Genomic DNA, 18,120 nt, shown 5'->3' with positions numbered 1-18,120 from the left:
TTATAGACAAAACTATATTTTATAAATTTATTACTAATTTTTATGATAATGCATTCATTTTATATTGACCCATTAACGATATGTATGAGCTCACTTTGCATGCATTTAAATGCAACTGTTAACACCATTTTTTAAATTTAATGTTATAAGCGGTGCAAATCTAAGTAGCTTTTTTTTCTCACGATTTATTTTACTACTTTTCGTAGTTGGCTGCGAGAACGTGAAATTAATTTAATGAATGGCTTACGAAAAAAAAAAAATAATTAACCTGTGTTTGCAATTTTTAAAGCTAGACGTCCGCTGCTGTGGCATAGAATGATTAAATTTAATGATAAAGTGTGTCGTTGTCGTTGTTGTAGTCTAATTAGTTGTGGACAGAATATAAATAACTGGCAACTTCTGTCGAAATAAAAGTTTGCAAAACGATTGCTGTGAATTTCAAGCAGTTTAATAAGTTGCAAAAGTTGCATTTCTCCGCTGTGATTGTCTTGTCTTGTTATGTAACTTTGCCCTATTTCGCCGTTAGACGTGACAACATCACGTTCCGTAGTTCAAAAGCCCACACATGACATGAGAACATCACGTTTTGATATATTCTAACGTTTTTTCTTTGTAGGAAATGAGTTCTAAAGACGATTAAAGGTCATCAAAGTGATGCAATGATGCGTGCAAGCAATGTCAAGTACCAACTCATAAACTATTAATTTCATTCCATGCTTCAGCGGTAATCTTTGGTAGAACAATCGTCGAGATTTAATGCAAAAAGTGCACGTGAAATAATATTCTCAAGCAATTATTAGTAAGGTCAATACAATTATTGAGAGTTTTTTTTCGATTTCTTTCTATTTAAATTATTTTAAAAATTTTCATGTTAAATTTTAAAAAAATTTCAAAATAATTCGGTTAAAAATTTATCAATATTAACATATTTTCTTCTAGATTTTTTATATTTTTTTTTTTATTTTTTTTATTAAATAGAACAAAATATTCTTTATAAATATTCTTTCAAATAAATTTTTGATTAAAAATATTTTAAAAAATTAATTAAGTTAAAAAATAATTTTTAAGCCAATATTTTAAAATATTCAATGCTAAAAAAATATATTTTTCAAGTTAAATTTATGTTTAATATCAAACAATTTAAATTAATTATTAAATAATTTAAATTATTAATAAAAATTATTAAAATGAACATAAAATAAATTATGAAAAAAAAATCAAGAAGAAAATATCTTAATTTTGGTAAATTTTAACCGAATAATTTTGAATTTTTTAAAAATTATTTTGAAAATTTTTAATAAATAAATATTAAAATACAAAAATAATTATATTTTTTTTTAATATTTTTTAATTTTCAATTATTTTTTTTATTTAATTGAACGAATTTTAATTTATTTTGAATTATTTTTATAATTTGAAAGATTTTTTTTAAATTCACAAATTAAAAAAAAACTTATTAAAAAATTCTAAAAATAATTATTTTTTAAAATAACTTTTAATTATATTAATTATTTTTATTTTAATTAATTAAACGAATTTTATTTTATTATTTTTTTTAATTCTTAAAAAAACTTCAAAAATAAAATTTCAAAAATTTTGGATGAAATTGAAAACATTTTTGATATTTGTATCAGCCTAATAACTGACTCAACCGTAATAAACTGAAGTGCATCGAAGGTCACTTCAACTTTGATAAAGTTTGCAGTTTTTTTAACGAGCGAATGACTAATAAAACCCATTTTTTAATTACCTGACTGTTGTCACATGATGACTCGTGTGCGATCTCGTTTCCTTGTGGCGTGTCGAATAACTGACGACAGTCACGTGACGCGTTTGTTGCGCTACGACACGTCTTACGCGACTCCTGCCATCGCCAACGTACACGATGACGGGTTGTCCCTTTTTCGGCTTGTTCAAATTAAAGTTCCCTCGACTGTCGTCGAACGAACTAATATCATCCATGCCGTCGTCGTAGCTAATTATCGAACTGCCATTGTCGAAGGCACTACCGCTTGAGCTTTCTTTGCTGCTGAGAGATTTTTTGCTCGATGGCGCATTGCTGCTGCTGCTATTGTGATTGTGATGAATATGGCGATTTATGATGATACTGCTGTTACTGCGATCACTACTTTTGCTACGACGCAAGTCACCGATGCCGGCACCGAAGTAATTGCTGCCATTGCATCGCTTGTATTTCGTGTTGTAGTCGACAATGTGCTTGTGATGATGATTTTTGAAAATTTCCGGTTCAAATTGCATTGTGACTTCCTTATCTTTCATATTGTTTCGTATTTTTTTATTGGATTTTTTCGAAAAAATCAATTATAAACATTTTTCTCTCTCGACGAAACCACTAATTGTCTATTTTTGAACACTTTCCTTTTTTATTTTCTATCCATTTATTATCATATCAATGCACACAACTTGATGACAATGTCTAACTTTTTTGTATTACTTTGTTGATTATTTTCGACAACACTGTCGGAATTTTAATTACTTCGATTTAGACATGAGCGACACCATATTTAACCGAAAAAAGTCGTTATTGCTGTCCACTAATGTGTTCGGAGCGCGAGTTCGTGACATAACGATACGGATAAATACTTGTGAATTGTTAATGTTTAATATTATTATCCAACTAATATCCTGCAATTGTAAAAATGGAATAAATTTACGGCGAAAAAAAATATCAAATCACGATTTTCAATGAATTATTTTTTTTTTGCTTTTTTGAGCAATTTGCACTTGCACTCGGTCTTGATATATGTTTCTCGCGATATTTTTCAATTAATTATGCAGCGTTAAATAAATAGTGGTTGTTGTCTGACTCAGGCGAGAGTCAATGTTCGCGTTAGCCTTGTAAAGCGTCGTCGTCGTGTGATTTTTAGCCATGATTTGCCGTGACATCTATTCGGGGAGATATGTTTCAAGCGTCAGAAAAAGGTATTTCCGTTGATTTTTAAGTGGTATCACGATGAGATTTGAGAAAAAAGTTCAAAATCATCATGATACGTAGATATAATTGAATTAAAAGTGGCTCACAAAAACATTCGCACACAGAAATTTCAACATCGGTGGACATAAAGGAAACGTATCAATCAATGTTAATTAGCGACTTGATGTTATTATGGTTTTTCCTATGAAAAGAAATAGGCAGGGTTGGGAAAAGTTTTAACTAGAAGTTAATTTTTATTTATTTTTTGAAATTAAAAATAATTAAAATTTAATAAATTTTTAAATAATTTTTTTTTTAATTTAAAAAAATTTTAATTACATATTAAAAAATTAAAAAAAATATTTAAATTTTTATATAATTTTTAAATTATTTTATTACAAAAAATTTTATTTAAGTTTTTGTATAATTTTTAAATTATTTAATTTTTTAAATATTATTATTAATTAAAATGTTATGTATGTATATAAAAATATTGCATTTAATATTTAAAAAATTATTAAAATAAAAATAAATTTAATTGAATCTTTTATTACCAAAAATTTCTATTAAAAATAATAAATGTATAATATTCAATTTTTATAACATATATAATATAATATTAGCAAAAATTTCGAAATAATTTTAAATTTAATTAAAATTGTAAAAAAAGTATATTTAAATATTTTTTTTATTAATTAAAAATAATAATTTAATTAATTTATTATTTTATTTTAATTTTTTGTTAAAAATAAAATAAATTTTAATAAAATTTTTAATTTTTTTCCGAATTTCGATCGAAATTAGAATAACTTTTTTATTTAAAAAATTTTTCCCAACCCTGAAAAATATTCATGATATAATTTTGATAGCTAATAACGACAAAAACGGCGTCAATGATGTGTGTCATGCTAAAGTAACTGTGTGAATTTTCGACTCGATAAAATGAGCGAAAAAGGAAATGGCGATGTTTATATGTTACATTTTTATGACATAAGTTGTTTTTGTGGTTTTCTTAGCAAAGTTAATTAAATATATCGATGTGATGAAAAACTTGTGGTTTTTTATGTGGAAGAGAAAATTTCTTCTTTGGCGCCTTTGCATTTCGTTACACACTCTTTTTTTACATGATATGATATGATTAATGTACGACAAACGCATTAATGATCACACAGAAGTTCAGAATAATTGATTTTAAAACAAACAATCGCAGCATGTGAGGTCCATCACTCCAGAAATTTTTTTGTTAAGAACATTAATAATATTTTTTTTTGTTTCATTTCAGATTTCTGTTTGTTTTAACGGATTACGGATTAATTTTTTAAGGTCGTCTGCCCAAAAATAATAATTAACTCTTCATATTTCAAGTTCATAGACAAGAAGCGCATGACGAAGGGATGAATTATTACATCACGAAAGATTATTTTTGGGTACATGACCTACCTGAAGGAATCTATTAAGCTGGTTTAATGATAGTAATTAATATTCGGGCCCATCGCACGATATCTCACAATAAAAGAAATATTAATCATATTCAAGATGAGTGAACATTGAGTGGGATTTGTGTTTTTTTTTTCGAACAAGTTTGTCGACCTGCCCTTTTTCGGTTATTCACACGTCACACAAAATTATTGCATTTGTCATCATTTTCATTCTTCAAAAAAAAAAAATCATGTACAATATGGCACCATAATTCTCTTTCATGAACGAATGACGAGACGCGACATCGCCACGCAACAAAACGTGAGAAAGTGCATTGTTAAGAAAAATGATTTTAAACAACAAAATTGTTGGTTTTATTGTCATTTGATTAAAAGTGCATTCCATTTCTTTTTTTTTCATTTTCTATTTAAAACCACGCCAACTTTAACGATATAATTACATTTTAAACCATAAAAAGGGAAAATGAATGAAAGTTATTAATTATAACTTAACATTAATTGTATTTATTTTAATGCGCATTCCAACAATTTTGTGTTGAAAAACATAAAAATAGCTTAAACCGTACTTTATGATGTCAGAATCTCAGAAGTTCTAAGATTTAATCCGAATTTATGTTGAAACGAACAAAGAACGCGTCACACATGAGGTCAGACACAGACAATTCAACAAAAAATAAAAAAGACTCATAATATTCATAGATAAATAACGTGATTAATGAAAACGAAAATTTTAATATTTTTTTTGGTGTCTGAATGTTGTAATAACTTTCGGTATAAAAAAAGTAGTTAAAAGTGTGTGCGGTTTATTTGGCTAAATAGACTTTCTCCTAAAATAATATTGTTATTAAAATATTAAATAAAAGTACAGAACGTGATATTTGTCGATAAAAGCCGCCATAATGACAATTTTTTACGGTATTGGACTGTCAATGATGCTCCAAAAGTTTAATTTGTGTTATTTTGTGGCTTAAGCTTGTAATTCTTTTATAAATAAAAAATAGAAAAATATTAATAATAATTTATTATTTTTTAAATTTTTTGAGGAAAAGAAGTTTTTAATCGTATTATCTATAAAAAATTATTTAATCTATTATTTTATTCTTAATACTTTTTTGTTTTTTTTTTAATTTAAGCAAGTAAAGAGAAAAAATAAAACAATAATAATAAATATTAAAATAAAAAAATAATTATTTTTAAATATTTTTTATTTATTTGGGGAATTATTATCTATAAAAAAAATTATAAAATCTTTTATTTTATTTAAAAAAAATTTTTTTGAATTAAAATAAAAAAAAATATTTAATTAATTTTGAAAGTTTAAAAATTAATTAAATTTTAATTAATACATTTTAATTTATTTTTTTATTTATTTTTTTTTCAATTTAATTAATTTAATTTTAAAAAAATTTTTTAAAAAAAATTTTTTTAATATTAATTTTTAATATTTAGAAAAGTTATGACAATTAAAAATTTTAAATTATTATTTTTTATAAATATTATTTATATTTATAAAAATTATTCAAATTCAATTAAATTATTTTTATTTCTAAAACTTTTTTATATTTATTTTTTTTAAATCAATAAGATGATTTTCTCTCACAAATGAGGAAAAAGTCAATAAAACTCCTTTCGAAAATGGCGTTTCTTGATAATTATGCCAATTTTGCATGGTTTGTGGCAACATCCACAATAAAACATGCAAATAAAACGCATGTCGATGCACAATTAACGTCATGATGATTATATGCATATATTATGAGAGAATACAATAAAATTCACTTTCCATTTCTTTTCTGCGTGAAAATTATCGTTTCGATGCACTTTTATCTGCGTAAACAATCGACACCAACATAAAAGCCTTAGATAAATAAATTCTTCTATTTTTTTCAAGTCGATCTTTTTCAAGCCATATATTACAATTAACGTCAATATCTTTTTATGAGACCATCAAATTTGTTATATAATATTTTTTTTTGATTTAGAAAAAAATAAATAAAAAATAAGAGATCATGTCATTCAATATTTTGCCCGCGATATATTATATGACCGTCTCTTTTTGATTAGGTGTGCTATAATAAAACCCATTCGTCCTCTACTTTACTTGTAAGTGATACTTTTTTTTCATTTCATTCATTTACATGAAGAAAAAGTAATTCAGCTGATTTTTTTTATTTTTATTTCATCACAAACTAGAGCAGTTACTGCAAAATCGCTGTACGTACATTTCATGAATGAGTAACAAGTTTTGTTGAACATTAAATAAAAATGTGGCTACGTAGGAAGTCGTTATTACCGTTTTTGATTTTTGTTGTGATCTAATGCTCTACGATGCAAGTGTTTCGTTACGAAAAATCCTGGTTTGTCTGAGCAAACCAAAAAAACGAGGTTCTCAGAAAACTCTCAAATTAAATAATTTTATGAATCATGCTTGACGAAAAAAAAAAAATGACACAAGGCGATATATTTTTTTTTTGATAGCTGTTTCACACGAATATTTTTTTATCGACTTCGGACATGCGAGTGGGCTTTGATTTTTTAATAATGTTAATGTTTTGTAATGCCTCTTGGATTAATTTAATATGTATGTGAAAAAGAAGCTTTTGAAACAAAACACCGACTAAACGTCAAATAAATTTAGTTTTTTTTATGAGATAGGCTTGAATGAAGGCGAAAACAAGTGTAGCAAACTAGGTGCATCAAAAAGAACAATTATTGTCGTATTAAAAGTGGATTTGGCCATAAATCATCATAATTTGTCTTCTAAAGTGATTTCTGGTGTTCAAATTGGCGAAACAATTGACATTGAAGATGAATTTGTTTTTGCCTTTTGTGACAAGTTTAGGAAAAAAAAAACAAAGCAAAGCGTTACGTTTGTTTCTAATTTTTATTTATGGAAATTTAAGTTTTAGAGCCATATGTCTTAATGAGTAATTTTATGATTGTTATTGCTATTTTTATTAGCAAAATCAGCGAAACTCGCAATTCCGACACCTTCGGAGATTAAAATTAGCGTTGCGCGTGTGTTAGATGGAAATTTTCTGATTTTTTATTAACAATAAATAATAATTAAACATGAGGCCTCGTGAAGATTGTAGGAAGAAATATTAGAATTCTATTCATTCTGTGTTATTATTCTGAGTAAAAATACATTTTTATTAGAAAAAATGTAAGTAATTGAAGAGTTAATGGGATAAATCGCATAAAGTCATGCAAATTTTAAATTTTAAAATGGAAATTTTTTTTAATAATTTAATAAAAATATTTATTTTTTTTTAATTTTAATTTATTTTTTTTAAATTTTAATTTTTTTTGTATTTTTTTATTTTAAGTTCAACTTTTTTTTAATTATTCGTAAAATTTATCATTTTTAATAACTTATGATTAAAATTTAAATTAAAAAAATTTAAATTAATATTGTTTAATTTTATTTTTTTTTTAATTTAATTTTATCAAAATAAAAGTACCTAATTAGGTAAATTAAAATTAAATAAAATATTAAATCAAAAATAATTAAATTTATTTTTTGTTTTAATCCTCATTAATTTTTTTTTTTCAATTTTAATATAAATTAAATAACAAAAATTTTTTTACTTTTAAAATTAATCCTTAAAATTAATATTAGAATTTTTTCTAAATAGGTAAATTATTTTTATCAAATATTTTGAGCTTGAAAATTAAAATAAATCCTTTAATAAATTAATTTAAATAATTTTAAAAATTAATTTAAAATTATTTTGTATTAATTTTTCAAAATTGTCCTTATGCGATTTATCTCATTAACCCTTTAATTGGAATGTGCGGCTGTAAAATCCCGTTAAACCAGATAAAATCGAACTAAACTATTCTCAAAGGATGCCCACACAAAACTAAACTTAATTAAAATGAACATAATAACAAAACGGAGTAAATATATTTTATTTTTAGTTTTGATGATGAATGATCGTGATTTATTACACAAAAAAAAAATCATCTGAAACTTATACCTATATGGAAATTTACCAAAAAATTAACACAGACAGTCTGAATCTCATTATTTATGACACAGTAGCAAAATTGTGACAACCTTCAATGTCAAGGGGGAACAAAATACACTTGATTGAGTAACTAGAACACAGTAACAAGTTTATTCGGGGGGAAGTAATGACATTATTTGTGCTCGAAGCTTCATGTGACACAGACTTATCAATCACAAAAGTTGATACAAAGCACAGACAATTCATTTCCAAGAACAAATGATGTCATGAAGTCGCTTTGTTGCGAACGCACGGAAATAAATTCTAGAAATACATTAAAAAAAATTTCTGTGAAGTGATTTTTTTTTTTGCGTTTTATCGAAACTTATCTACCCGCAAATGATAAAATATCGATCGTGAGCGCGTGATATTGATCATTATTATTTTAATATTATTCAACAAATGGTTTATTTCCTTTTTTTTCTTTAATTTTATTTCTTTTATCACACTTGGATTTAATGCAAAATTGTGTGTGTCTGACTTCTAAAATGCAGTCTAATCAATTCAAGCACGAAAACACGTCAGGTAATTAGATCGCAAATTGTTTACAATTATTCAACTGCTTTCGAAAAATGCAAAAATTTTACACGTAAAAAAGTACTCTCCACATCTCTCTCATAAGAGTTCGTGTCTTTGCATTTTTTTGTGCAAAAAAATAAAAAAAAATCAAGAGACAACAATAACAAAGGTTTGGTTTGAACGCGTGCTGCTGTTGCAATTTCATGACTTCAAAAGTAAATAAAAAAGATTTAAAAATAAATATAATTAAACAAATGAAATTTAAACTTCGCACGCCTCGAACAGCTTTCTTGGTGTGGTCCATCAGTCAATTTTTTAACAAGAAAAGTTTTCTTTTTTTATTTTATTTAAAAAAAAAATAAAAAATACGGAAAAATTGGAGCAACACAATTAAAGCTAATTAAGCGGATTAACACGAGTCACTCGTAACGACGAAAAAAAAATAATGATCGAAAAAAAGTAACTTCATTGCTTCGAAAAATTGATGTAGAAAGAGAAACTTTTGTTGTTATTGTTTGTGCACAAGATTTTTTTTTGTTGTTATTGTTATTTTTATTAAAATAATAATAATTTTCACTTATAAAAATCTTTAAATTTTATTTTTTTTTCGGACAATATTCTCACTATTGTTTATTTTTAAAACTTTTTTTAAACATTAAAAAGCCCAAAAACACGCACGAAAAAAATTTTTTTAAAACAAAAGTGAAATCAATAACTTTTTAAGGTTATCGTTGTCATCTCACAACGTTTCCCCAGAAGAAATACTTCTTCTATATAATAATAAAATCATTATTTCATAATTCCCGTAAATGGTCATATCGATGTTTATGATGCTCATAATGTTTTGCAATCGTGTGTCATTACTTATTATATAAAATAAAAAACATACAATGCACACAAAGAATCGAATGGCAAATACACAAAGGTCAACTAGTTTAAAAAAAATCTTATTTATTAAAAAAAAAATTTTTTTTCAACATATATGAGAAAGTAACTTATGAATTATGATGATAATGAGCAACATTGTTGCAAGTTATGCGCATCATTCATATTTCAATCTTTCATAAGTATGAATTATCATAATAAAAAAATGAAAAGCATACGACAATAATAATTATGTTGAAGAAAAAAAAACGAAGAAGAAGAGTTATTGAAATAAAGTAACATGACATGATAATAATAAGCAATAAGCATCGTTGACGTATGCCAATAATAATAATAAAATATGTTACGTGATTTCTTCAATATAATTTTTTTTATGAATTAAAAAGTACTGTTGCTCCTTTTTTTGGCAGCTTTACAAATATAAATAAAAAAAAGTTGATAACTTTCATTAAAAAGTGCATGAATGAAATAATGATAACTTTATGCAGTTATAATTTAAAGTTATATATATATATAACTGTTGTATAACTTTGACAGTTTTCTTAACATTTTTTTTTATAAAATTAATTATTGGCATGTGACACATGTTGAAGAACTCTTTTTTAATTATAAAACTTTTATTCAAGTACAAAACTTTGAAAATTACAAAAAAATGCGAATTATTAACGGAAAAGTGAACATCATTCATTATAAAAAAATACAAATTGTATATAATTTATATTTAAATGTGCACATGAATGATTTTTCCGTTTGCAAAATAACAAAAAAAAAAAATCAATTTAATTTTTGAATAAATTTCAATATAAATATTTTGGATAATTAAAGCATTTATGGTTAATAAAGCTATCAAATGACCGTTGAAATTGGTGAATGTTTCGCTAAATGTATAAAATTTAGGTTAAATTTTGTTTTTGTTTCAAATTCGTTTTTTGTTATGTAATTTAATAATAATATTTTTTTTGTAAAGAAGATGAAATCAATCAATGTTTTCGATTATTATTATTACTTTTAATAACTCACATTACATCATATAGATGTTTTTTTTAGATGAGACAAGATTCATGTAACATAATACCAAATTCGTGTTTGACCAAAATTAATTTGGATGTTGCATCTTTAGAACATAAATTATTACGAAATATTTGTCTGTCTCTCATGTATTCGGTAAATTTATTACTGAACAAATAAATACATTCATATATATGAAATGTAAACAAGATTTAAAGCGCACCAACATGAAATTTCTAAATTAATGCAACATTGTTGGTTGCCGCTGCTTGGTTGTACAAATAAATATCTTGATGATATACATTATTATTAGTATTATTATTATTATGGGCTGCTGTTGTTTACATTATAACGCATCGCAAGATGGTTGAAATTGATACTGAATAAATAATATAAATATATATAATGAATAAAAAAATATATGACTGCGATTTAAATTAATAATAATAAACAAATTAGCACTAACGCCTTCGGTTTTATTTCATCGCATCATTAATGAATGTTTCTTTTATTTTTTTTACATATATTTTCTTCTATTTCTATGAAGTATGTGATATTTCTGGTAAATCAATTAAATTATACATTCAAAAACAAAAATTTACAGCTATTCTCCTTATAAGTAATATTCAAATTATTCTTCAGCATTTGGTTGGTAACTAAGAATATAATTTTTATCCGTAAAAAAGAAGCTTAAACCACATAATATTGCGTCATATTGATGATACATTGTTATAACATTAAGTTTAATAATACAAAAAAATATAAACCTACGATCTTTTAATATTTTTTTATTAATACATTTTTGTATTATTATATTTTTTTTCAATTCTGGTTAATTTCTAGTTCCGTAAGAATTAATAATAATAAACAGAAGTTGTTGCAACAGTTCTAATAATTTTTTTAATGAAGATTCTATCAGAAAAATCAAATGTAATATTCTGATCATTAATTTATGGGTTGGTTAGGATGGAAAAGAAGATAAAAATATACAGTTTTAGTTATAGATGTTGTGTTTCGTAATCAAATTTGTGGTTATCTTACGGTATGTTATAAAAAAATATGCTTTTCTGGTGCATTAACTCCGACTTTATTACTTTACGGAAGTACCAAGTGCAAAAAAAGGTAAATAAAAGTGCAACAATATGCAAAACAAGGCGTTGCAAACAAAGTAACAGTGGTGCACTTTTGTGGATTAGCGTTGCTCACTTAATTCTGGCTATTATTTATTAATGTTATAAAAAAAATAATGTGGAAAAAAGAAAAGATTTGTTTCTCTTGAGAGTTTCTTGTTAGTAGTATTACAATTGTATTATAATAATATTTTTTATTTTTTTATTTTATATAGAATACAATAAAAATGAGCAAATAAACAAACTTGCGTGAATTCGCATCGAACAATGAAAATCTTGGACTCTCTTGCGAAAAACTGATCGCAACGAAACAATTGACTCACATTATTATTTACATTGCATTAAAATGCTACACATGTATAAAAATGTTACTCAATGAAAAACTTTTCCAAAAACAGAATAATAACTGGTTCTGTATTTTCTCCCGCTAACAAGATAAAAAGATATACAAATCCAGTTTTATTCTTGTTTCTAACAAAGTATGGCAGAATTTTTCACGTTTGTCCCCGTCAGCCACGCACAACGAGTTTCTTTTTTTAAATAAATAGAGATAAAGATAAAAATAAATAGGTAACTGGTGCAAGATGATGCACCATAAAGCAGGCAACGCAATACTAAATCAGTAAAATAAACAACATAAAATTAGATAAATGGGTTAGAAGTGTCGTGTTTGTTGTACATTCTCTGCGCATTTTACACCTTTAGTTAACAAACACATACAATTACGTTCGATGTTGTATAAAAATGGTGGCAGAAGTAAAATCAAGCAAAATATTATAATAAATTTTATATCATTATGTATTATAATATATATTTTTCTGCATCAGATCATTTTTTTATTATAAATCTATGAGTTCATTGTTAAATACCTGCGACTTGTTGTTGCAATATATATATTTGCATAATAATAATAATACAAAATGTTAATAATATTTAATAATAAATACGGGCACACACTGTTCACCTTGGTTTATTTTTTATTTTTTTAACATACATTTATAAAAAAATATATATTTTTACATACATGTATATTATATTATATATAATACATAATAATATATAAAATAATAATAATATATAATAAAAATATATTATATAAAATATATATTTTTATTATATATAATATATTTTTATTATATATTATTATTATTTTATATATTATTATGTGTTTTAAAATATAAAAAAAATAACTTTGCGAAAATATACATTTATTTTTTTATTAAATATTCTCATCATTTATTATGTGACACAATATAAATAGTGACAGATTGTCGGATTTTATATTTTTTTCTACACACCCTCTTGATCAATTATATTTTTTTTTAGTATTATATTTGTGAAAGATCGCGCGAAAGAGAGGAAGGAAGTGTTCAAACAATATATTTTAATATGCAACGTTCGTTACCTCATTTTATATTTATTTTTTTATTTTAAATTAGTACTTATAGCATAAAATGAGTTTGGATATGAAAGACACCCAATATAGATAACAATGCTAACAATGACGGAGGTTTGTCATTTGACGTCAACACAATCCAAATCCGAAACGAAAAAATTTTTTTAACATGTTTTAAAATATTTTTTGTTAATTTGTGACATAATATTTTCTTTAAATTGGGAAAAAAGAACTTTTTACGGATTTTATTTTGCTACATTCCATTCATAAATCAATCTGTTATTGTCATACGTTTACGCAATGAATCGTAAAAAAACGTAAAAAAAAAATAACAAAACATTTACTTGTCTAGACGCTTAACTCAGTCAACTCGCGTTACATCAGTTTTGGTACTTTTATTCATTTGTGCACTTTACTTTTTAAAAAATTTAAACATTTTACACACATTTTTTTTATTCATTTTTTTTTTCGAATGTTGTTGTTGAACAATTGTTAATTAAACTCTCACAGCGGCGCGGCAAGATGGATTGGATTGGCATTGTTTGTAATTTCTTACATATATTTTATAAATAAACACGAGTGATTAAAATAAAAGCGCAAAAATAATAAATATTTTGTTATGCAAACGAAAGTAAAAAAAAAATGTGTGTCAGTTTTGCGATTCGACAGCAAAAAATCACAAGATTAATATTTTTCTCAAATAAAAACAAAAATAATAATAAATGATCAGCCGCATAAAGGTCAAAACAAAAACTAAGACATTAAATTAACTCAAAAAAAAAATTATGTAATTCGGTAAAAATATTCAAATTTGATGTAATTATATATCAGTATACGGCAAGAAAGGGAAAAAGTATGTTAACGAAAGCCTTCTAGGCAAGATTATGTTATTATTACTTTATTTTAAATCTGTTTAGGTTGAAAGACCGCGGTACCGACATCTGTCTCGGCAGACACCGCATAGGCATAAAATTTGGTCGTTAACTGATTTGATTATTTTAATGCATAATTTATTATAATTTTTTATTTTTTTTTTTTTCGAAATGCACAGGTCAATGAATGATCAGATCAGAATTTATCGACTTATGAGTGAATGCACTCATTTTACTAGAGCATAACATTAATTATTATTTGAAAGAAAAAAAAGTACAATGCGAATCAATTTCAACATGCGTTTCATTCATTGAGAAACACAACAATAATAATTGTAGCTTGTTATTAAATGTAGCGAGCGAGTTAAATCTGATGCAGTAGTGCACTCTAATATTAAATTAAAATTTAACTGTGCAGAGAAATGTCGAAAACTGTAAAAATAATGGCAGAGGAAATTTTCCACAGATTCAAGTATTTTTTTAAAATTTATCTTGATATTTTCTTGATTTTTTTTAAATATTTTTAATATTATTTTTTTAATTAAATTAAATTATTTATTATATTTAAATAAATATTTAATTTATTTTTTAAAAAATTTTAATATTTTATTTATTTTATTTTAATTAAAAAATATGTTTTGGTATTTAATTTTTAAAATAAATTAGGTAAGATACATTAAAAAAATTAAATAATAAAAAATATTTTTTTTAAATTTATTTATTTGAATTTGTTTTAAAAATAAAATAAAATTTAATTAATTATTTTTGAAAAAATTATTGCAATTTGAAATAATTTTGTTAAATTTTAATTTTATTTAATTAATTATTTTTTTTTTATTAAATTATTAAAATAACAATTTATTTAATTATCCTGAGTAAATTAATTAAATTTTAATTTAATTTAATCTAATTGAATTAATTATTTTTTTTTTTTATTGCGAAACACAATTTATCCACAACAAACATTTCGCAAATTCAATTTAACCGAATGTTACCTAGACACGTTATAATTTTGTTACAATTTGATAAGGTCAATAGCCGCGTAAAATCGCTCATATATGTTAATTTGCTTCAAAAACTATTCAATCAATGTCTAAAAATCTTAAAAATTTAATAACTTTTTTCGTCACATCGTCGTCACAAATCACAAAAAACATCACATGATGTTATTTTTCTCGATACAAATTAATGTAAAAGCACTCATTAAGCGTCTCGGAGGTGATAATTCCCGATCATGCATGACTTTCTACTCGAATCTTCGATATTCGATGATCCATTCTGGGGCATGTGCCGCGCTAAACGTGATTTACGGCGTCGTGATCATCGTTGATTAGTTCAATAATAATTTTAATAACTCGTTTCTCGCTCGGAAAATGTCGTTATTATCATGTTACTTAGTTGATCTCTTTGTTATTATTTGTCGTGAATTTAGCTTCCGTAAGAAATTACTTTATCATCTTTAGTATTGACTTCTTTGTGTCGAATATAGTCACAACCGTTTAAATTGCTCGATCTTGATAAATAAATGATCGTTCAATTAAGAGAATTTATTAAATTATTGCTATTTCTATCCAATTTATTTTGTGAGTTTAGAAAAAAAATAATTTTTTTCTCATTGAGAAATATAAATTTGTAACAAAAAAAATAACTGGGTTAATTTTTTTTATTGATTTCTTATAAAAAAAATGATTTTTAATTTTTTAACGCAATAATTGAAAAAAAGAAGCAATAACTTTTACTTTTGATCTCCATTTAACTTAAAAACTCCGTTTTAAAAATTAATTTAAATAACCCTCGATCATCTCTTCAACTCACTTCAGAGCTCACAATGAAAATAATAAAAAAAAGATAAACAATCATCATTAAAGGCAGGCAGGCAATCAAAGATAACTTCGATGTCATGCACTTTGGTCATAGTCGTGCACTTTTATCTCGTTCCATTATCTCCATATGATTTCCGCGAAAAAAGAGAAAGGCTCTCTCTTTGTACTTACACTTGAGTGCGTCGATATTATTTTTTTTGATCAATTTTTCTGTCAATTCGTTATTATTATTATCAAATCGGCAAAATAAACAATTTCGCATGTAATTCTGCGTCAGACACGACAAGTTTATTATTATCATCACGATCGAAAAAAAATATATATTGACGAAATATTCAATAAATTTTTTTTTCGAGATCTTGAAGATAAGTTTGTGTCAAAAAAATAAATAAACAAGACAGTTCAATCGAAACAAAGTAGCATTTTCGCTTCAGTTACTTTTAAACATACTAAAAAATTAAATTTCTTCGAACAAAACTGACAAATTGCTAAATAATTGTCTTTGTCGATGTTATTTACTCGTGCTTTCAACTGTTGTAACATGTTTGTTTACTGATGTGTTGGCAATAATTTCTCCATTTTCTTTGTACAAATATTTTTTTAATTTTCAATCAACTTTTCTTCGTTTTTCTTGCATAATTTACAAATTATGAGGATTAACGCATGAACATTATGATAGATGATGCCGAGGTATCAGTTGTAATTATTTAAACATATGTGAAAAAAAATTATTATCACGCAGTAAATAATAATTTTTCATAAATCAACGACTTTTTCTTTCATTGTACGCGATTATAATCATTAAAAACGCATTTTAATTGAATTATGACTTGATTCGCATGTGAAAAGTACAAAGAAAGTTTGTTGCTCTTTATGGTTTTCTCCGAAATCCACAGGAAAAAAGTACATCAAATGGGCCGAACGGTTTGAATGTCTTGAAAAAATGACAGTTTTGAGCTCACCCACATTAACCCATTAACTTTTTGATCAATAAAATATTTTTTTGTTGTGTTCTTAGTAGAACAAAAACGAAAAATTATTAAAACTTCTATTCAAGTTATTAGAAAAATATTGATTGCCTCCACGTTTTATTCATAAAGCATTCCATTAACTTTTTAAATGAGATTATTTTACAGAGGCGTATTTTTTTTATTAAATTTGTTCTTGATTGTGTTTTTAACGTTCACAATGCAATCGATATCGGCGGCTTGGCGTTAATGAAGTGAATGCATTTGATGATCGAATTTGATCGTATCTGTCACTTTTATTAAAATAATTTAGTTACCGGGTGTTTGCTACTATTGGAAACCGCGAGGTCTTCTCATGTTACGGAAACAATATGGATTTGCCATGTACTACATGATTTTTTTTTTTGCAAAAAAACACGCAAATCATTGCAAGTTAATTAATTTTTTTTTTATTAAGTTATCAAATTTTTTTTTTATTTATTTCAAAATTTTATATTTTTATTTAAATAAAAAAGCAAGCTTTACTTTTTTTTTTATTTTTTATTTTTTTTTTTTTAAAATTTTATATTTTTATTTAAATAAAAAAGCAAGCTTTAAATTTTTTTATTTTAATTTTTTTAATTTTTTATTAATTTTTATTTTTTTTTATTTTTTTATTTTTTTCTCTCTTTATTTTTAATTTTTTATATATTTTTTTTTTTTTTTATTTATTTTAAAATTTTAGTGTTTTTAAATTTTTGTTTAAAAAAGAAAAATAAATCTTTAAAATTTTTTAAAATCTTTATTAAGTTATCAATAAAAAAATATTTTTATTATAAAAGTTTATATTTGAAATAAAAAAAATTGACCGATGACCCCTTAAAAAATTTCAGGGGAATCACAAAAGAATTAATAATCCGCGATTTTTGTCCTCTAAAAAAAAGAAGATTAGCGAAAAAAAATAATGACTTAAGAAAAAAAAAGTTATAAATGGAGAGAATCAACACCGTTGAAGGCTATTAAAAAAGCAACATTAGTGGTTTATTGTTTTCCTGCTGTGATTAATTTAGTTACACAATTTTTTGCTATCTTTTTTTTTTATTTTCGTTACTTGCACAAACAAACAAATAATCATCAAAATAAAATCTAATCT

The 18,120-nt window shown here is 24.4% G+C and overlaps 1 protein-coding gene across 2 annotated transcripts in view; it reads right to left on the bottom strand.

Annotated features, from left to right (window-relative positions):
- Positions 1–18,120, bottom strand: part of LOC134832349 (IQ motif and SEC7 domain-containing protein 2) — a 124,909-nt gene that overhangs the window by 37,166 nt on the left and 69,623 nt on the right. The window contains exon 1 of one of the 2 annotated variants that reach the window (XM_063846345.1): positions 1,751–2,584. The exons of the other annotated variant lie outside the window; for it this stretch is intronic. Within the exon in view, the coding sequence (XP_063702415.1) occupies positions 1,751–2,280 (530 nt within the window). The 5' untranslated portion in view covers positions 2,281–2,584. Of the gene's footprint in view, positions 1–1,750; positions 2,585–18,120 lie in introns of those variants that run through there. 2 annotated transcript variants of the gene reach the window in all.

The sequence above is a fragment of the Culicoides brevitarsis genome, chromosome 1 (assembly GCF_036172545.1).
Source record: "Culicoides brevitarsis isolate CSIRO-B50_1 chromosome 1, AGI_CSIRO_Cbre_v1, whole genome shotgun sequence".
Lineage (NCBI taxonomy): Eukaryota > Metazoa > Arthropoda > Insecta > Diptera > Ceratopogonidae > Culicoides > Culicoides brevitarsis.
This window is presented reverse-complemented; position numbering and strand designations above follow the sequence as displayed.